Genomic DNA, 21,551 nt, shown 5'->3' with positions numbered 1-21,551 from the left:
CTCTCTCTCTCTCTCTCTCTCTCTCTCTCTCTCTCTCTCTCTCTCTCACACACACACACACACACACACACACACACACTGGAACTGGCTACCTTGTGAGATAAGAAGTTTTCTGTCTCCACAAGTGTTTAAACAATGACATGGATTAGGAAGGACTTTCTGGATTTAAGGATTTAGATTAGGTGACCTCTGCGGTCCCTCCCACTCTAACCATTTCCATCCCGGAATTCTAGAACAAGGCAGCTGGTCTTCTCCTGCACCTTCCCTGAGTGGCAGTTAACGGTCACTGTTGGCCCATACTCATCCCCAGAATAGGCTATAAAACCTCTTGCAAGAATGAAGTACAGCAGGTTAGTTTATTGCTTGCATTACTTACATTATTAAAATTATTGTGCCTACTTTTGTGTGATCCTACTTTTTGTTAGGGGGTGGGAGAGGGTGGAGCATCTGCCAAGAGATGGCAGGGAAGCCCAAAAGTCTCCACGTTCACAAATGTGCCAGTGTCTTTGTCGGTTGCTTTGATCAATGCCTATTAATGAATGAATAGGTCTTTTATCTTTGAAGGCTGTGGGGGGAACAAAGAGGGGACATGTATCAAAAATGTATGGTATAAACCAGACTCAGTCACTTATATTTCTCTTGCTTTGCCATTTTCTAAATCCTCCACCTCTGTCATTAATAATAATGCTCATGAATTCTATTTGGGGAGACTTAAAGCATCTCTTATGTGCAGTCTTTTTTTAAAAGATGGGGTGATTTGGTGCTTTTCTTGGCCACAGTAGGCTGTGCTAATGTCTACCTTTCAAATTCTAATAGCACTTAAAATCTGAAACACAAAATTTAGCATTTCATTATGTACTGTCTGGAGAAGACACTTTCTAATGTGTAAAATCCTTATTTTAAGTATTTAAATGTATTTTATGGGAATTCTGGAAAATGGGGTGTGGAACTAGAGAGTGAGGTATCTGATGTTCTTTACTTTAGATGATTGCTACATAGCATAAAAGCAGAGCAAATAAGCTGTAGCTTACTTTTTCTTATGCTAGCGATAGAATGTGCAGAGCCATCCTCACTTACTTCCCAGGTCTCAGTTGTGGCCTCATGTGAGATAACTGGCCTGGGTTAATTAAGTCTATTCTGTGGGCATGGACATTTCTGTTAGGTGTGGAGGTTTTTCCTGTGTTCTGATTGTGGAAAGAAGTAAGTGGGATTCGATAGTAGTTAACAAGTATTTTTCCAGAATTAAAAAGGCCTGGTTCTAGGCCACTCTGTACCATACTGTGTGATCTTGGAAATGTGACGTAGCCTACTTAACCCTCAGTTTCTCATCTGGCAAATGAAGATAAGGGTAGTGCTTATCTGATAGTATTTTTTGTAAAATTCACGTGAGCTAATAAATGTAAAGTGCTCCATATAGTGCCTGGTACGTAATAAATACTCAGTATATTTTAGTGGCCATTATCGTTTATTAACACCTTTAAATACCTTGCAAAAAAATTATGAAGTTACATGAGAAAAATAGAAAAACAAAAAATTTGTCGCCTGAAATAAGACAGTTTCTTCTAAAGGGGAAATGAGTTAAGAACCATTTTAAACCCCGCTCAACATCTATGTATCATTGCCCTTTGATTTTCCATAAATAGAAATCATCTGTTCCAAGTGCTACATACTAAGTGCTCCTTGCTGGAATCACATCTTATTCCCATTAAACTTACATTCTAATAAATGGAAATAATGAATCTGAATAGTCCTCTCCAACTTTTTAATTTCAGCTAAACCCCTAAATTGTTTTGTTTTGTTTTTGATGAGGAAGATTGGCCCTGAGCTAACATGTGTTGCCAGTCTTCCACTTTTTGCTCGAGGAAGATTGTCACTGAGCTAACATCTTCCTCTATTTTGTATGTGGGTTGCCCCCACAGCATGGTTTGATGAGGGGCGTGTAGGTCTGCTCCTGGGATCCAAACCTGCGAACCCTGGGCCACTGAAGCAGAGTGCGCGAACTTAACCACTATGCCGCTGCACTGGCCCTAAACCCCTACATTTTATGTAATGTCTTTTGAACTTTGTCTTTGGATGAATTCTAAATACAACCCTGACTAAACTCAAGAACTAATGATGATAAAGAACATTGTCAAAAATTTAGATCTGTGTCATTACATAACAGTCTATGCCATGGGAGAGATTATTTAACAAAACCATATTCATAAATATAAGGGTGAGTTAAATCAACTGAAGCCTAGTAGAAAGCCAGAATTATAAATTTTACACTCATTCATAGAATTTATTGATTTACTTATTCAGCTGTTTGTTGAATACCAGCTAAGTGGCTAAAGTTTATTGAATAATTATTTATACTTAGTTTTTATTTCCTTAAATATTGTATTTTGATTAGGTATTTTAATAGGCTTAAAAAGGATCAATGGATAGAAAAATGTGCCTTAAGGAAAGATAAGGAAGATTATTGAGCCTAAAATGATCATAAAGTTCAAATCATGAAGCAATAGCCAACTCAGCACCAGCTGCCTATTTGCATCTCACCTGCAGTATAGGGAACTAAAAATGTCTAGAGCTGCGTTGTCCAGTATGGCTGCCACTAGTCACATGGGGCTATTTAAGTTAATTAAAGTTAATTAAAATGAAAAATTCAGTTTCTCAGTTGCATTAGCCATGTTTCAAGTGCTCAGTGTGGCTAGTGGCCACAGTATTGGAAAGTGCAGAGAACATTTCCATCATTGCAGAAAGTTTTATTGGACAATAGAAATATAATGTGAGCCATATTTATAATTTTAAATTTATAGCAGCCACATTTTAAAAATGTGAAATTAATTAAAAAAGATAAAATTAACTTCAGTATGGTATTTTATTTCATCTGTCATATGCAAAATATTATCTGTTCAACATGCAGTCAGTATAAAAATGATTAATGAGATATTTTACATAACTTTTTTCATCCTAAGCTTTTAACATCCACTGTGTATTTTACACTTGCAACATGCCACAATTCAGTCTACCCACATTTAAAGTGTTCAAGAACCACATGTGACTAGTGGCTACCATATTGCACAATGCAAGGTTTAGAGGGTTACAAACCCAAGTTGACTGAATGAAGACACAACTACATGGTATTATTATTGAATTCCTTCCTGTGTCTGCCACTGTATAATAAACACGTTGAAGTTAGGAACCATATTTTGTATTTAATGAACACTTGATTAAGGAAATCATTATCCTAGAGAGTTGAAAATAAAAGCTCTGTTTAATGCATCATTGATAAGGAGCAAAGATTTTTGTTTGGCCTAATCCCCTCCTTGGCATTATGCAAATCAAAGATATTTCTGGACAGTAGTAGGACTTAAAATTTTAACGTTAAAAACTAATAGGTGATTTTCTCTCTTTATCTTAGTAGACGTCTCAGCAGCATTTGGTAATAATGACCGCTCCTTCTTTAACCCAGACCATCCCAGAAAAGATAGTCATCTGATGGACGATCTTTTATGTTTATCTTTATATTTTAAAATCATGTTCAAAAAATGTACAAAAGAACAAAGGGATACTGACTTTAGAAATTTTAGTAAGAAGTAAACACAGCAAGCCCCAATTTTTATTCCATGTTTTCCTGTTTTGAAAATTTTGTATTTGAAATGGTCAGTGTCCTTTGAATGCAACCAACTGTTTATCATGAACCTGGAACATATCTATCTTGTACGTGCTGGCTCCAGATTTCAAACACATCTCTAATGGGTTCTAGTTTACCATTAAGCCTGCTTCTTGTACTTGCATCTTTAAAATGCAACATTTTTGAAAACGCTGATGGCTACCTATTTTGTTAAAGAGAGGATGGCCATCTTTTTTCCTCCTTAATTTTAAAATGTTTCCATTTTTAGACTTATACGTACCATAAATACTGTTTCCTTCTAATTATCTTTGTTTATACAGCTACCTTTCACATTTGGATCAAGGAAATTTCAGCACTCAGATATCATAAAAGATGGATGCTGCCATATCTCCTTTAACACAATGGAATTGTACAGGTTCTCGTTACATAATACTGCATGAAAAATCCCTCCTGTTGAATGACTAATGGCATGAGAATACCATATTTCTTTTTTGTCCTTCAAAATGTACTATTTACTCATCAGTTCCTGATTTGGGGAAAGGTCATCTAGGATATTGTCATCTGAAGATTCAGAATCGATGATTACGCTTATACAATCAATTTCACCATCATCATTAGAGTCTAGAGTACTGCTGCAGGTTTCTTTGCATTCATCTTCTGATTCATCTAATAATTGTGTAGCATCTTTTTGTCAGTTTTCTTTTTTCCATTATAGGCAGTGTATTAGTTTACTATTGCTGCTGTAACAAATTATACAAACTTAGTAGCTTGAAACAACACAAAGTTATTATGTTACAGTTCTGTAGTTCAGAAGTCTTACTGAGGTCTTACTGACTTAAAATCAAGATATTGGCAAAGCTTTCTGGAGGCTCTATGGGAAAGTCTGGTTGTTTCAGCTTCTAGATGCCTGTCTTAGCTCGAGCTGCTATAACAAAAATACCATAAATGGGATGACTAATAAACAACAGAACTTCATTTCTCACATTTCTGGAGGCTGGAAGTCCTAGATTAGGTTGCCAGCTCGATTAGGTCCTGGTGAGAAGCCTCTTCAGGGTTTCAGACTGCTGACTTCTTTTTGTGTTCTCACATGGTGGAGAGCAGAGAGAGGAAGCAAGCCCTCTCATGACTCTTAGAAGGTCATTCTTCTCATTCATGAGGGCTCCACCCTCATGACTTTATCTAATCCTAATTACCTCCCAGAGGTCCTACTGCCTAATGCCATTGCATGGCTGGGGAGTAGGGGAGCAGAAGGGTTTCAACATATGAATTTTGAGGGAACACAGTCAGTCTATAAGAAAGCCCCTCATTGTTTGGCTGGTGTTCCCCTTTTGCCATCTTTAAAGCCAGCAGGGTAACATTTGTTTGACCCTGCTTCCATCATCATATCTTTCTCTTCCGTTTTTTTTCTGCCTCCTCCTTCTACTTTTAAGGCTCCTTGTGATTACGTTGGGCCCACCTAGGTAATCCAGGATAATCTCCCTTAAGATCGTCTGATTAGCAACCTTAATCCCCCTTTGCCAGGTAACCTAACATATTCACTGGTTCTTGGAATTAGGACTTGGACATCTTTTGGGGCTATTATTCTACCTAACATAGTAATAAAATTAAAAAAAAAAATCTCAAATCTCAACTGTGTTCAAGGAGAGCAAAACCCAAAAAGACAACATTTATACAGTCATGCATTGCTTAACAAGGGGGATGTGTTCTGAGAAATGCGTCCTTAGGTGATTTTGTAGTTGTGTGCACATCATATAGCGTGCTTACACAAACCTAGATGGTAGATAGCCTACTTGACACCTAGGCTATATAGTACTAATCTTTTGAGACCACTGCTGTATTTGTAGTCCATAGTTGACCAAAATGTCCTTATATGGTACATGATTGTATATTCATGAACAATGATGTAATACAGTAGGCAATACAATAAGAAAACTAATGTAGTAATGAAGGTTTATTTCACTGTTGCATCATGCTTCTAGGTGATTCTGTCATTTTGTTTTCTTATTATTTTAGTCATTTTTTACATCCTTGGGGATAATTGATGAGTCATGATGAAATAATTCCTAGGATGATATAGTAAAATCTTTCAAGATATAGGAAAAATAAGACCACTAAGAGTCTATATCATATCTTAGCTTTGTAACAGTCATGATCCAATGAACTTATATGATAATTGCAAGATAAAATAGTTTTATTGTATTACAAAATATGTCAATTTTCTTTGGTTTTTTGGAAGGCCTCTAAAACATAAAAGTCATAAAATATCATCTTTACAATAGTTAGAACTACTCATAAAAGAAACTCAAAAACTAAAATTGGGTCCGATGGACCCTGATTATATACTTGAGGCTCAATCACTTGGTTTCCATGACTTCTCTAATGCCACATAGTCCTCCCCATCTTTCTAGTCTCCTCACTCTCTGCTACACCCTTAAATACTGGTGTTCCTCAGTGGTTGAATAGGGCCTCTTTTCTTTCCATTATTTTTAATGAGTTACTTCTATCAAAACAGTGTCTGCAGACTTGCTTCAGACCCATATAGCGAACTACCTTTTGGACAACTCTACTTGGATGTTTCACAGGCCCCCTGGCTGAACGTGTCTTAAACTCATCATCATCTTTACCCCGTCTCCCTCCACTGGCTCCCACCAAAAGAGAACAACATCATATGCTGTTCTTTTTGTGGTGTTTTTTAAGTCATCAAACTGTGCATCATGCTCCCAGCAAGGAATTTAACAGTTATCCTTGCCTCTTCATCTCTTACCCTCCTAACTAATTTTACCCCAAGTCCTGTCAAGTTTCAGTTGTAGTCATCTACATTCCCACTTCATTGGCCCTTTTAGCCCCTTGCCATCTCTTGCTTGGATTAGTGTACTCACTTCCTAATGCATTTCCTATTGTTTCCATTCCTGCCTCCCCTGCCTGCTCTTCTAGTTCTCTGCAGAAGGAAATCTGATTATGCTGTTCCACTGTTTGAAACTCTCTAAGGATTTCCATTGCCCTTAGGACAAAGCCTTCCTACCAGTCATGATTGGTACATGCCTTTCCTCCCCACCTGCTATCCACCAAACACACACACATGCATGCACACACAACCAAATAACCTGAAATGTTCCAGCTCTTCTGGATTACTCTCTGTAGTATGTCCTGCCTATTGACCTTCAGACCTTCTCCTGCACCTTTCCCTTTGTCCAGAACACTCTTCCTCCTCCTCTTTGGCAGGTCTGTATAGGTTGTAGCTTAAAAGTACTTCTCATGGGAAGTCTCTCTTGAATAGGTTTGGAGATCCAATTCTGTGCTTCCATAGCACCCTCCCTGCCCTTCCCCTCTCAGAGTAGATGTCAAACTCAACTCTTAGCATTTTTTAACTGTCTTCCTCAGAGATTGTTTTTAGCTCCCATAGGGCAGGAACGCTCTGTTTTGTTCAGCGTGGCAACCCTAGAGCCTAGCACAGTGCTAGGCTCATAGTAAGTACTTTGAAATTGTTTGTTGAACGAATGAATGATATTTTGTGAGCTTACGGATAAGTACTGAAAATATGTGAAAAAAATAAAAATTTTAATTTATCGAATCAGTTAATACCTGTGAAGCCTGAAATAACCCATTGGACAGTGCCTGCACATAGTAAACACAAAAAGTGTTAGCTATTATTATTGTTGTTGTTGCTATTGTGAAGGCAGGAATATAAGTGATTTTTTTCTTTTTCATTCTACTTTGGTAATTTAAGAAAAAATTAATGAAATATTTACTATTGGATCTCTTCTTAAACATTAAGGTGACAGCCTGATTTGGCGATTTCCCGTCTGTAGTATTTTAGATTTACCTTTGGACAGTTTTAAAGGGGTGAGTGCAGTGAAGAAGCCACTGTTTCATATGTGTCTTATGAGAGATCCTCTGGTTTCTGCATGTCATGTTTTTCCATTTGAACGATTAGTTTTACAGATCCCTTGAAAAAGTTTGGAATTTTGTTGTTGTTAGAATTTTTGCTGGCAAATACTCACTGATAGACCTTTTTCAACTGTTTGAACAAATCACGCTTGTCCTAATTAGCTTCTCATCCAGTAATATTAGGTTTTGTTTGTAGGTTGCATTGGCCTGAATTCTTTCCAAACATCAGCCTACTGGGGTCATTGACTTAGAGGTTGCAAAGAGATCTACAGTTTTGTTACTAGATTTTATAAACAGAGGTACATAAAGTCAGAACTGTTTACAAAATCTTTCACATAAAATAATGTTTGTGCTGACGGTTATATAGAATGATGTGCTTGTGGCCTTGTGGCCTTGGTTTCCTTCAGCTGAGTAGTCTTCAGAAAGGAGAGGGTGTCTGTTGTCTTCATTGCCTCTGCCTTGGTTCAGGCCTCCATCACTGCATTTGAAACTGGGGAGCTCAAACCTGAGAGTGACCTCCTGTCATCTTCAGGCACTTTTAACTTCACAGTTTCCAGAGGGGATGATGATTACTGAGAGCTGCACAGCACTTAGGCACTGTCTACAGGGACCTGACATGACACTGTTCACTATGGTAGTCTTCACTTAAAAGATTGCTTTTCCTGAGAAAAATTAGTTTTAGATTTTAATTTATATTAAAAATTTAAAACTGCAGACACCTTTATCTGGAGGAAAATCTTACTAAAAGTCAGCACCTACCCAACACTCTCCAAATTGTATCATTTTTAGTTCTATATTTTTAAAAGCTCTTATGATTCAATAACTGGTCAAAAGATCTTTTGTACATTATATTTAAAGTACATTTCTGTTTTTATTCTTATCCACTTCTATATAAGGAAAAAGTTTTATGCATAAGATTTCCAGTTGTAGAGTTGATGATATATTATGAATTTAGAATCATTTTAAAATCTGCCCTACTACATGTGTTTAATAGGCAAGACCTCCTAAAAGTTTATCATTTAAATTCAATTGAAGTTCCAGATTTAAAGGTGAAACCATTAAGATGATGGTATAGTCACACAAATATTACACATAGCTTAATGTTAGAATTCTAAATTATATTGATATCCAAATGTATCTTTGCTTTTTGTAATACTGGAAAAAATAGGTGCTTTATAAATATTTTACTGATTAAGGAAATAAAAGTACTGGAAAGTTAGAAATAAGTACTATATCTAAAGGTAGTTGTATAAAAATTCATAAGACTAAGATTTTAAAAAATTATAAATTAGCGGAGATATAAAGGAATGGTTTTAGTCAAAAACATGAGACATTGGGGATTATTTCTTTTAATTTGATATGTTTTTAAATTCTCTCTCATTGAATGCTTTAGTTCTAACTAGATGACTAAATTTGCAAAATAAGTTGCTTGAGACCGCCTAAATGAAAAGTGTAAAACATCGAGTACCTGGTATTTCTATTTCCATGCACAGTTGTTGCTCCATAAATTCTTATCCATGGCTTAATTAAGAAACCTTATTATTGGTTATTTAAATATTAAAATATTTGAAAGTTCCATAAATTGAGTTATAAACAATTCCAATCCATTATGTCTCTTACTGCTTTTATATGGAGGCTCCCCCCAAATTTTCTGTTATGTAAACTGGAAATTATATAGACTACATGTACTTGATTACAATAGGATTACTTTACTTAGACTAAAGTTGGGAGAAGACTTTATCTCTTTCTATTTTTCCTAGATGTACTTGATCCAAATCTTATTATACCCAAACAGTATTTTTACCAATTGTTTATTATATAGTACTAAGTGTTTTCTTTTAGAGAAATGAAGGTTTACAAAAGAAAGAATCTCATGTTCTTGATATTTTAAAGAAAAAAAGCCTTGAATGCTTTAAGCACATTTCTTTAAACTTTGGAAAACCTTTTAATCATCTCTACTCTCACTGTTTATTGATACTCATTTGTATTACCTTAAAATATACTTAAGTAAATGAAATTTAATTTTCATAGTCTTTAATGGTAATTAAAATTGTTATTTATATACAAGTGTACAAGCTTTTTAACGTTTAACGTAACATTGAAAGACAGAAGCAATTTAAATTGGATTCGTTTCAGAATACTATTTTAGACATCAGTTGGCAGTATTAGCAACATCACTATTATATGAACGTATGCTAATGTAGTATGAAAGAAGGATCCTCATTAAAATCTTGTTGCTAAACAAGTGACAAAAATCTTACAAACAGCTTGAGGCTTCAGGCCAGTCGCAGTTATCCCTGAAGAGATTTGGACAAGTGTGAAAATATATAGACTGTGCCTTTATTGCACTCAGAACACATAAATGCTCTCTTGCATCAATTCCCTACTAAGGACATTTTGCTCATATTAGGGAAAACAAATCTTAAAATAATGCGATACCTAAGCATTCTATTGTGAATTTCTCAAGTGTAAAAGTATTGGGTTTGTTAAATTCAGAAAGTAGACTTTTGATAATAGTCATGATTTTTGTGTTTTCCAGAAAAGGACTGGGGTTTGCTTAACTAGCATATTTCCATTAGGCAAAACTCATGATGCTAATGATCCTTCTTCTAGACATTATCTGAGTGAACTGGTCCGCTCCGGGTCTCTGAGGTTACAGTAAGGGTAAAGTGGTGCAGAGGAGTCAGCCTGGGGTTCATCACCACCATGGAACATGGCAGTTCCCTTAAAGAAGCCCTTAGTCTTCTGGATTAATTTAATGTACATATTCCCTTTGAGGATTGCCCATGTCTTGATTTTTACTTGGTATCATGATCTTTACTTCTAGAAAGGTAGATCTTATTGCCATGCTATAAGTAGAAAAATTAACATGTAGGAATGCTAATGACATTCCATAGTGAAATGTTAATGGACTTTTTGATAGCCATGCAAACTTTGGATAGCCTCAGGCTCTCCACTGATAAGGAGCTGATTGTAAGTCAACTTTGAGTTTTTGAGTTGTGGGGGTTCCTTAGTCAAATTCTCTCAGTCTGATCTGGCCCGTGTGCCCAGCTCATCTGCACAGAGAGGAACAAGAACATTTGTAGTTGGAATAAGAGATACGTGATTAGGTTTAGGAATCAGAGAGCAAATGGTGGTACTGCTGGGACTAGCCAACAAGGAGCTGAAGGAAGCTAATCCTGTGTGTCTTTTAAGTCGAGTATTACATGTCACCCATAATTTAATGTGACCAACCACATTAAATTATTTGAATTAAAGTAATTTCCTGCATCTGTTGTCCTTGTTCCAGTTCTCCTTATCCTTCAAAGTAGGCTATGATGCTGCAGGTAGATACAGATATCTATGCTGTAGGGCTCTTGTCTCAGCACAGTCCCTCTAATGAGTTTTTTCTGCATTTAACAGATCTCAATCAGTCCCAGTTTGCTTGTAGTTTAAAAATCTTTTTGTTACATATTATAAGTATCTGTCTTCTTGGAGACTCCTAAAACTTACCTGCTTACTTTAAGATGATTATAAATTATATTCCTTAGTAACTGGAAGGGTAACACAGCTCAAGAAAAGAGAGGAATCTTGATAATTTTGTGTTAAAGGAATTATAGAAAATATTCAGAAAATATTTATTTTTTTTGCCTACAGCTTCTTTGCGAGGGTGATATCATATTATAAGATTTGCCATGGAGATGGTTGGTTACTTACAGCAGATTGGATGTGGCAGAGCCTGGAACTAGAGCAGCCAGTGGTCGGGAGGAAGGACCGGGATAGTTCAGGAGAGTAGCTGCAAAAGGTGGGGAGCGAAGCACGCTGTCCTCTGGAAGGAGAAGGTAGGATCGAGTCTGACCCAAAGCAAACACCAGACAGATTAGCAAGTGGCCCAGCTGTGGGTGGATCGTGGCACCAGGCTTTTCTGAGTTGCTGGTCCTCAGATCTCAGATCTGAGAAGGCAGGCTACCAAAGGGGCCAGTACAATTGAAAAGGTAAACTGCCAGAATGGAAATTTGACAGAAAGCCATGTGAATTTTCTGGGGCAGCTAAGAGGTGACTCGGGAATTGAGTGGGAGCCCTGTTATCAGGAGTTAAGGCACCCTGGCAGGTTGTCTTAAAGAAAGGGGATATCTTTTTTTTTCTTTCCCCCTAAAGATTGGCACCTGAGCTAAAAACTGTTGCCAATCTTTTTTTTTTTTTCTGCTTTATCTCCTCAAACCCTGCCATACATAGTTGTATATCTTAGTTGCAGGTCCTTCTAGTTGTGGGATATGGGACGCTGCTTCAACGTGGCCTGACAAGTTCTGCTATGTCTGTGCCCAGGATCCGAACCCTAGGCTGCCGCAGCAGAGCACGCAAACTTAACCACTCGGCCACAGAGCCAGCCCCGAGAAAGGGGATATCTTGATGCCATCAGAAGACTTGCAGAGACAGGACCCCAGATGCCAATGTCTGGAAACAACTCCCCTTTTAGTTTTCTTACTCATTTCTTCTAGAATATGCTCTTTTTCTCTATTAGAAATCCTAGTTATTCTCTGCATCCCATCTGCCTCCATGAAACCTCCTCACTCTAACTCAGAGGTCCTCTCTCCCTCCTTGCAAATTGCATTCTTAATTTCTACAAAGTAGACGATGCTCAGTGTACTCTGCCTTTTGTTCATGTTCGTGTCTTTTGTGGAGTGTGAACTCTGTGCCAAGAACAATCTAGGTCATAGATGTTAAATGAATGAATATTTTAGAGCTGTTAATAATTATATTGATGTCATTACCAGTTAATGTTTTCCTTCCAAATTTTCTATTTCAGATTTTACCAAATGTTGCAAGGACTCTGGAGTCCTTATGGTAGTAAAATGCCGGAAAGAAAATTCTGCCTTGAAAGAATGTCTAATTGCTCAGTAAGTAGTTACCTCATAGTGTTTGTGCTTCTGTATGTGTGTAATATATGTAGGAGGTAAGAGTATGTTATTTATCTCAATATATATTCTGTACTTCCCCCCACCAAATCCATCATATTGTTGGCTGAATCTAAAATTTCAATTTGTTAAAGATTATTCTAAAAAAAGTAACACATTTATGAAGGGTCTTTTCAAGTTATGCGGGTTGACATTGTATCTGATTAGAAATATGAGGTCAGTAAACAAAAATATATGATTTTTCAAGTGATTTAACAAATTCCTTTTCATGAACAATTTGATCTATAGAATATATTATAGATGAGTTTATTTCTCTCTTCTAATGAAAAGATACTGAATTAGACTATCTCTAAGACCTTTGCCAGCCTTGTGATTTTTTGTATTAATTTAATTTAACTCTTAGGAAAGTTGCAGTAAATCAAATGAAGGATACAAAGGCAAATTTAGATTTCTGAAGTTAAATTAATTTTAAAAATAATTCTTAAATTTGTTCACTGATATTTTGCTGTAGTTCCTTGAATCGTAAAGTAAAAATATGGGAAATTCTTTGAATGCAGGTGCTTTTTGTTGTATCTCCCCACATTTTATTACTTACGTTATTGACAGACAGTACTTGGCAGTACTTAAGTAAATACAGTTAATTAATAGTTGTGAGACTGTAGTTTTGGTAAGCCCTTATTTCCTTCTGTACTCTGCTCCCCTAGCCTGTGAAGCATATATGTCAATATGGCTTGATGCTTCTTAGGGAATTAGATAAAGAGAAATTAATGGTTATCTGAGTCTTATATTTGTTTTCTTTTCTTTTCTTTTTTTTTGGTGAGGAAGATTCGATCTGAGCTAACACCTTTACCAATCTTCCTTTTTTTTGCTTGAGGAAGATTATCCCTGAGCTAACATCTGTGCCAATTTTCCTCTATTTTGTATGTGAGTTGCCACCACAGCATGGCTTGATGAGGGATGTAGGTCTGTGCCCAGGATCCCAACGTGCAAACCCAGGCTGCTAAAGCGGAGCATGCCAGACTTAACCGCTATGCCACAGGGCCATCCCCTGTTTTCTTTTTTGATAACAAATAATGTACATATAAATTTATGGATTTTTTTTCAAATGCTGTAGTTGGAAGACTAGAGATTATTTCAATTAATATCTACATTTATAGATGAAGAAACACTCTCTCTCTAAGGTCACATGTTTTTTCTCAAGTTAATAATAAATAAAAATAATTGTAATAGCAGCCCTTATTTATGGTCCAGGACCTGCACTAAGTGTTTCCTGTAGAGGAGTAAGAGTTCATTCTGTGACGACTTATTCTTCTAGTTCTATTCCCTAGTGCTCCCAAGAGATGTTTAATCGATAAATGAACCTCTTTAACTTCTGTGTGACTGACTGAATTGGTTGAATTCTTTTACATATTGATTAAAGAATTTTTACACCCTAGTTTCAATCATCATAACTTGTTATGATTAGTTTGACAAATCATCCCTCCTTCCAGACAGGGCAGCACTGAAGCAGGAAGGACAGGAGCATGGACTGTGGAGAGGGCAGCCTGGGCTTGACTCTGGGTCAGCCAGAGCTTAGCGAGCCGTGCGACCTGGGGCAGGTTCCTCACTCTAAGTTGGGTTAATTATTCCCCATGGAGTGATTGTGAGGTACTATGTGTAAACACATTACCATAATGCCTGGCACATAGTGGGTACTCAGTAAATGTTAGCTCTTTTTTTAATTGTATTTGTTAGCTTTTATCTGAATATTAATCATTTGAATATTCTTCCATCTCTCATCTCCTAGAAATAGGAGGGGAAAATAACAGGTTCTAGTCCATTCTAGGGGAGGAACTAGGAAGGATGAGAGGAGGCTGCTTGTTTGTTTAGAGGAGAGATAAGCAGTGAAGGAAACAAAGAGGGATGTGACATTTGCTGAAAGTAGATGCACAGTTACTAAGGAAGAATTTTGCTTGACCTTAGGTATCAACGTACTCTAAGAAATAGTATTTTTTCATCTGTGAAAAAGCAAGTGCTCTGCTTTGTTATTTACTATTGACATTCCTTGAAATGAATGTAGCCACTACCCTCTCTCATCTCTTCATAGTGACATCTTGAAACATTAATTGTTTGTGCTCTTTTATTTCTCGCTGTCTTATCTTCATTCCTTCCTCAATAAACTGCAATCTGACTTCCGCCCTCACTCCACTGAAACTGCTCTTCCCAAAGGTTCTGGTGGGTTCATGGTAGCCAAATCCAATGAACATCTTTTCATTTTTTTCTCTTTTACTTGACCTCTCTCTAGAACTCACTTAAAATTCACTTCTACCTGGCTTCCTATATAATGCTCTTTCCCATTTCCCTAACTTTTCTACCTACTTCTCAGCCTTTTCTTCCTTAATCTGTTCCTTAAAGTGGGTTCCCCAGTTCTATTCTCAAATCTAGAGAAAGCTCAGTTTGGACCTATGGATTCAATTACTTCCTATAGGTCCTGACATGTCTCTGCTGCTTTTTTCACGTCTGAGACTGAACTCTTCCTGCATCATGTGTCTTTGTGAATTAGACAGTTGTCTAGAATCTAGAATCTTCCTTGTCTCTCCTAACTCTAATTCATTATTTCCTATTGACTTCATTTCCTTAAATGTCTCCTGGATCCATTTCATCCTTTTCATCACAACTCCTTTGGCTTAGGCCCTCATCATTTCTTGTCTGGATTATTGTTAACAGTTTATTTATAGGACATCCAGCTTTAACCTTTCTGCCCCCTTTTAGCCTGTCTGCCACATGCTCTCAGATTCATCTAAGACATGTAGCTGATCTTACAGTTGCTCTGTTAATAGTGCCCCATTGCCTTCAGGGTAGATTTAACTTCATAGTATGGCGTAAGTGGACCATCGTGATTTGGCCTTTGCCCATTCCAGCCTCTTCTCATTCCAGCCTCTTCTCAAGCATTTTCTCCTCTGTGCATAATCTGCTTTAATGGTACCAATTTACTTGCAGTTCTTCAGGCATCACAGTTCCTCCTCATCTATGGTGGCTTTCTACATTTGCCTTCTATATGGGTTTCTGTTGGTCATTCAAAATGCAACCTAAGCATTTCCCCATGACATCTCCCCTCTCCTCCACTTCTTCTCCATGTTTCCATGGTGCACTGGGCCATCCTCTATTATAGCATTTTGTCTACTTAATAGTAATGCAGTCGTTCCTTGTCTGCTCTGTAACACCACTGGCTCCTTGGGGTTAGGTGCTGTGCTCCTCATTGCTGTATTCTGGGACAGGGCTATTCAAAAAAGACAGTATTTTCTTTTTTTCCCCTTTTCTTTAACTAGTTTGGAAGTCTGATGTTTACAATGAATTTATGACCATTACTAAAAATCTATTTCTAAAGATTGTGCCTGATGACCTGGATATCTGAATATTATTAAGCTTACATTAAATACTTGCAAAGTGATTCACTTTAAAAGATTTTCATTTCCTTCTTGTAGCTATAATGATCCAGCCTTTTATGAAGAATGCAAAATGGAATACCTGAAGGAGAGGGAAGAATTCAGAAAAACTGGAATTCCTACCAAGAAGAGGCTCCAGAAGCTTCCCACAAGCATGTAGACAGATAGTCAAGTGATACTCAGGAACTCTAATATTCATGGAAATTGCAGTCACCTGAAATAATGGACTCAAGGAAGTGTGTTTCCTTTATCCTAAATTATGGAAGTAATTAATTTTACCTGAAATAAAGATTTTTTTTTTTAAATTTCAAAGTTAAGTTTATTAAATGGGATAGGAATAAATAGTGAAATGGAATATGGTTTGCCTGATCATCATGGATTTCTCGTTTTTCCACAACTATAGTTCTCTAACAGTAATTTTGGTTTTTAGGGTTCCATTAGGGATCTTATGTTACTCTCTTCCAATATATAGACTAATGGCTAAACATGGGGGCTACAAGTAACTGAAGGAAAGCAGGAATGGACCACCTTCAATGTGTTAAAAACTAGGCAGTAAAGCAGAATGGTTAGGAACTAGAAGCCTTCCTGCTTCTACCACTTATGAGCTACGCAACCATGAAAATAAGTCTCATACAATTATTGTGAGGATTAACTGAGTATTGCAGGTAAGTAGAGTACGTAGGACAGTGCCTTGGACATGGCAAATGCTCTTTAATGCTTATTGTTGTTATTAGTAGTAAAGACTTATTTGGAAACATAGATAAGTACTTAAATATGAATTAATTTTATTTACATCTTTGATGGAAAATTTGCTAAAACGTATTATTACATTCTTTGACCTGTTAATTTGGCTACTTAAAATATTTTAATCTTTTTTTAAAAGTCTTTATAAGGGTGAATGACCATTTTGTAACATAGTAATGGTTTCAGAAGCTACTGTAAAAAATTTGTCTCAATGCAGTAATTTGGTCCTAGGTTGGGCTTTTATATTAAAAGTTGCTCTTTTTTTCCCCATGAGCTGTTAACTCTTCACTATAGCCACAGCGACCAGTTTCTAGGTAAGTAAATTTTATGTATATTTACGTAGTTTTCATTAAAATCACAATTTTAAATTACTACCTACTAGGATAAGATTTAGCTTTGGCCCCAATCCCATGAAGTAGGTCTGAGAGGTTTTTTTTTAAAGGACTTAGTTAAAGCAAATAGCAAACAGGATGCTAAAGAAACAATGAGATCTTCAAGTTCCACACTTGACTACATAGGTATGTCCCTTCTCTACTTATGAATTAGGTTCCATTTTGGCAGAACCTCAGTTTCATTTTAGATAAGATGTATATTTTATTTTAGCTAATATAAGATCAAGAGGAAGGAATAGTGGCTTTTTTGTTATTAGCTGTGTTCTCTTCATTTTGTTGAGTTATAGAATGTTCTGAACTGAGTTATCATTATAAAAATCTAAACAATAAAGAAATTTTCAAGGGAAGCCCTTCAGAGCATGTTTTGGCTGGTATGAAAGAAGTCAACATAAAATTTTCCATTTTAAATAGATTATAAATGGCCCATTCTATCATTTCTTTGAATCTTATGTAGAGCAGAGGTGATCATAAAGTGTGCATTTAAAATTTATGGCTGGGTAAAAAATATTTTGTTAATCTTTCCTAAAGGGTCTTACACATCATTTCTTTAGCACTTTAAACTGTCAAGAACATCAACCACTGACTTTCTAGCATACCTTTTTGATAACTACCCTATTGTTTGGAGGGAAAAGCATTTTCTCCACTCAAAATAAGTTGGTTTAACAAGACAAATGTCTGTTATACGAATCAAGTTAACAACTAACAATTAGTACCTGACCTTGAAATATACAGGCAGGGACAATGTTTCACATCCACTTCAATTTCAAACAAAAATAATTTATTTTAATTAAACAATTTCTTGGCATTGTTCAAAACATTAGTCAGGCCATTAGCTCATACAACTTATTTTCTTTACAAAGGAAAATGTCCAATCTTGTTTTTAAAAAAGGCAAACCAGTAAGCTACATTAGAGATTAGATATAATATACAGCCTACGCAGCCACATGAGAGAGAGGTTCTGCTGCTTTGTTATTACACAGGTAGTTGCTTCCCTCAGCTAAAGCCTGGAGTCTTGCATTTGTTTTATGCTTATTGGGCTTTGTTCTATTACTTGGCAGGAGATTGTACTCCCTTGAGTCAGCTGTGTTCATTGGTCAGAATAAATTCCAGCATCTGACACCAATTCCATTAATCAAAGACAAGCTTGAATAAGTGAGATAATAGAAAGACAAAAATATCTTGTGAACAGTGAACACTGTTTATGTATGTATGCTATTCAGTTAATATAGGAAATATCTGAAGTATTCTTTTGAATTCAAGATATTAGAAACTGTCTATCAAAAAGGATAAAGGCCTCCTACATGAAACACTTTATCTCAGGCAAAAGATTCATGAACCAAGTAATACATTATATTACTAATATTCTTAATACTGCTACCTTGAAAGAATTTAAATAAATTTCCATGTGAAGCCATCCTTGTTATTTCTTTGTTTATAAATGACAGGCCACTTAGAGTCAAAGAGTTTGGGGACATTTCATGATTCTATCAACACAGCACAGAATTTGGTTTCTACAATTTAAATTCCTAATTTAATTAAAAATCACTTTCTCAATTAGTAAAATGTTACATTTCAAAACAAGGTCTAACAATTTATAAGCTGCTCTACATAACAAGTGGGTGTAGACCCTTTGCAGAAAATGACTTTATACAGTTCAACACACATCTAGATTTTCACTATGGACCACTGAAGGGACAGATTAGACTGAAACCTTTGTGCTGCTTTTTCTACTTCTAATTGGATGATGTATAGGATTATAATAGGTTATTCACACACCACATAGTTTTTCAACTATTTCATCACTTTTTTAAATTAGGACTTAAGGGATGTACTGGGACAAAGTTGGCTTCAATAATGAGGTTATTTCAAGTCTTAAAATTCAAATTGCAATTCTAAATTTTAACATTGTGATTAAAAAGTGACTTTAAATCTTAAACTTTGAAACACAATAGCATATAGAGATTGAAAAACCTAGATCCTGTTATTCCACTGTACTATTTTTCATATCTTTATGCATTAGGTCAACAGAAATATAATCTATTCACATTGCCATTTGCTTCTTTATGCAACTTATATGATTTTTCTCTGATATTAATGGCCTCCTTTATTTTTATGAATGGATATTTAGGCATTTCATACGCTTTGTTAAAACCATGTCTAAAAACTTTCAATTCCATTTTTTGAGAGGCAGAAATTTACAATTATTACCAAAGGTAGAATTGTCTTTCTGAAACATCTTATTTATTAATTTGTTAATTAGTAGCATATATCTGATTCTTAGCCAGAATATGGAGCTGGAGGGTGTTCTTTCATACTGGAAAATCAACTACATAATACAGTACAGCATGTGCAAATGTATATAGTGAACTCTGCAAGTTTAATCAAAATTTCCTTTCAGTTTGTTAAATAATTTCTTGAGAGAACCACTGAGGGAGATACAGCAACCTCGTGACCATAAATTTCTTCAGAATTAATTCTTATAAAGGCAGTTTTGATTATGTTGATCCAAGTAATGCAGTGGTGGCAGAATGGATAAAGGCAGAGTTTTATTTTTAGCTTCCCCAAATGGTGTCTCACTCGATTTAGGAGGGCTTGGGAATACCCAAGAATTATCTTCCAGAGAATTTCTGCCATAAGAGCTGTGTTCTTGAAAGTTTGTACCATCATGAGGAACGGAGCGCTCATTATCTGTCCATGACTGGAGAATTGCTTTCTCTGATAAAATCTTTATATCTCCCGGTAAAGGGGAAGATGTAGTATGACAGAGAGTTTTGCCATTTGGTGAGACAGGAAAATGTCTTCTGTATGTTGCAGTACAATTCGTCAAGTGCAGTTTTGTGCTGTCTTTCCCAAGGTCTTCCATGCATCCTACTGGGATATAGGCTAAAAAGAAAGCACAGGCTACATGTCAGTTGTCATGGCATTTGTGATCATAAAATATGTAATACTTCATTAATTTGGTTGAACCTAGAAGTGAAAATAAAATTAACATTTCCAAGTTAGTGTGATCACTGGGGCACTGTGACTGGAAGATAGATGACAAATGTTCTGAGTTCTAATTCTGGATCAGCTATTTACTGACATTGGACTTTAGGTAAGTCACTTAACTGCTCCAGGTGTCATTTCTCTCGTCTGCCAATGGACATAATCCTGTTCCGCCTGTATCTTAGGGCTAATAAAGATGAAGAATTTAATATTTTAAAAAGTTGGAAACCAATAAAGTTAAAATACAAGTAAAGATGCTATTCTTGGCTCTTAATGTGGCTGGAGAAGGCTTGCAGACTGTTTACGTGTCAGTGGAGACTAAGAAAGGTGTTACTCGGTTTAACTTTATTAAATATGATATCCCTTTCCTTATAATCTTTTTTTCACAGGTGGTCCAAAAGTAAATTTTGCAGAAATAATTATACTGTGAATTGGTAAGACCCAAAGGAAGTTTTAATAAACATTCAAAGGCTTTTATGGATAAAACAATTTTGTTTTTTTAATGGTAGATGTAATGGTTTATGTTTAATGTAATGTACAGTTAAACAATCTAAATATTTAATGGTAAATGTAAATTCTGCTATGGTCACAATATGGGTCAAGTAAAAAAAAAAATAGCAAAAAAAAGTGTTTAGTACACTTAATGGCTTAGAAAACACTGCTGTAAAGCTATTATTTAGCCACAGCCAACAGAATGGTAGTGTGAGCTTTTCCTCCTCCTCCAATCAACCTACCAAGGCAGGAAAGAAAACTTCATCCTAAGCCCAAGAAGGATGCCAAGTGCAACTAACTCTCTATAGTTTAGAAGAAACTGAGCTGCATTATGAAATAAGCCCATTGCCTTTTTTCTTAGAAGGAGGGACAGGAGTGGGGGAGATGTGGAGCTAACAGTGCTCAGCTTCTGGACAAGGATGGTATGTAGGTCAGAAAAAAAAGTGATCCAGTCTCAACTCTGTCTACTCCTCAAAGCACTGAGTTCTATGGTGGGGGGTGGTGGCCTCAAGCCTGCCACTGTTGTAGGAAATGTGCTAGAAAACTTACAGCTCAAAGCACCAAAAGATGTATCCTTCACCAGCTCAGAAGGGACACATGAATAAGCCATTTCCAAATATGGAAAGAGCATTTCTCCTTTATTATTCTTTGGAAGTTAGACTTATTATATAACCAAGAGCCACAGTGAACACTCACTGCAAAATTACTGAGTGTCCCTTTTAAGAGAAGTCTTATGTCTACCATCAACTTATAATTGCCTCATATATAACCCTGGACACTGGAAAACTCAAGGAGAAAATGAACCATAAATTAATTTAGGGCCTGCTGAAGTGCCATATTATTTTGCCTGATTTGTAAATAACTAACACTCTAGAAACAGAAAGGAATTCTGAATTTGCTTTTCCTTCCCAATGTGCAACATTTTCCCCAACTTCAGTAAGTGGAAAACTATAAAATACAATTCTCTTGTGTCCTCTTTTAGGGACAATCTGAGCTGCAAATAATTTTAAATTAGATGGTGATTACTTTTTATAAAAAGTCCTATCTCATTCCTTTAAAAAGTAAATTTTAGAGCTTTCAAATTTATATTATGCAACTTTTCAGAAATAGAACT

General features: G+C 36.1%; 2 protein-coding genes across 5 annotated transcripts in view; one reads left to right on the top strand and one right to left on the bottom strand.

Moving 5' to 3' along the window:
* Positions 1-16,136, top strand: part of CMC1 (C-X9-C motif containing 1) — an 89,047-nt gene extending 72,911 nt beyond the window's left edge. For both annotated transcript variants that reach the window (XM_046665783.1, XM_046665773.1), the window contains 2 exons: positions 12,291-12,381; positions 15,864-16,136. In XM_046665783.1, the coding sequence (XP_046521739.1) occupies positions 12,291-12,381; positions 15,864-15,984 (212 nt within the window). In that variant the 3' untranslated portion in view covers positions 15,985-16,136. The remainder of the gene's footprint in view (positions 1-12,290; positions 12,382-15,863) is intronic.
* A 1,580-nt stretch (positions 16,137-17,716) lies between these two features.
* Positions 17,717-21,551, bottom strand: part of AZI2 (5-azacytidine induced 2) — a 28,178-nt gene continuing 24,343 nt past the window's right edge. For all 3 annotated transcript variants that reach the window (XM_046665717.1, XM_046665709.1, XM_046665725.1), the window contains one exon: positions 17,717-19,843. In XM_046665717.1, coding sequence (XP_046521673.1) covers positions 19,431-19,843 — 413 coding nt within the window. In that variant the 3' untranslated portion in view covers positions 17,717-19,430. The remainder of the gene's footprint in view (positions 19,844-21,551) is intronic.

This window comes from Equus quagga, chromosome 1 (genome assembly GCF_021613505.1).
Source record: "Equus quagga isolate Etosha38 chromosome 1, UCLA_HA_Equagga_1.0, whole genome shotgun sequence".
Taxonomy (NCBI): domain Eukaryota; kingdom Metazoa; phylum Chordata; class Mammalia; order Perissodactyla; family Equidae; genus Equus; species Equus quagga.
The sequence above is the reverse complement of the archived record's forward strand: the minus strand, read 5'-3'. Positions and strand labels throughout refer to the sequence as shown.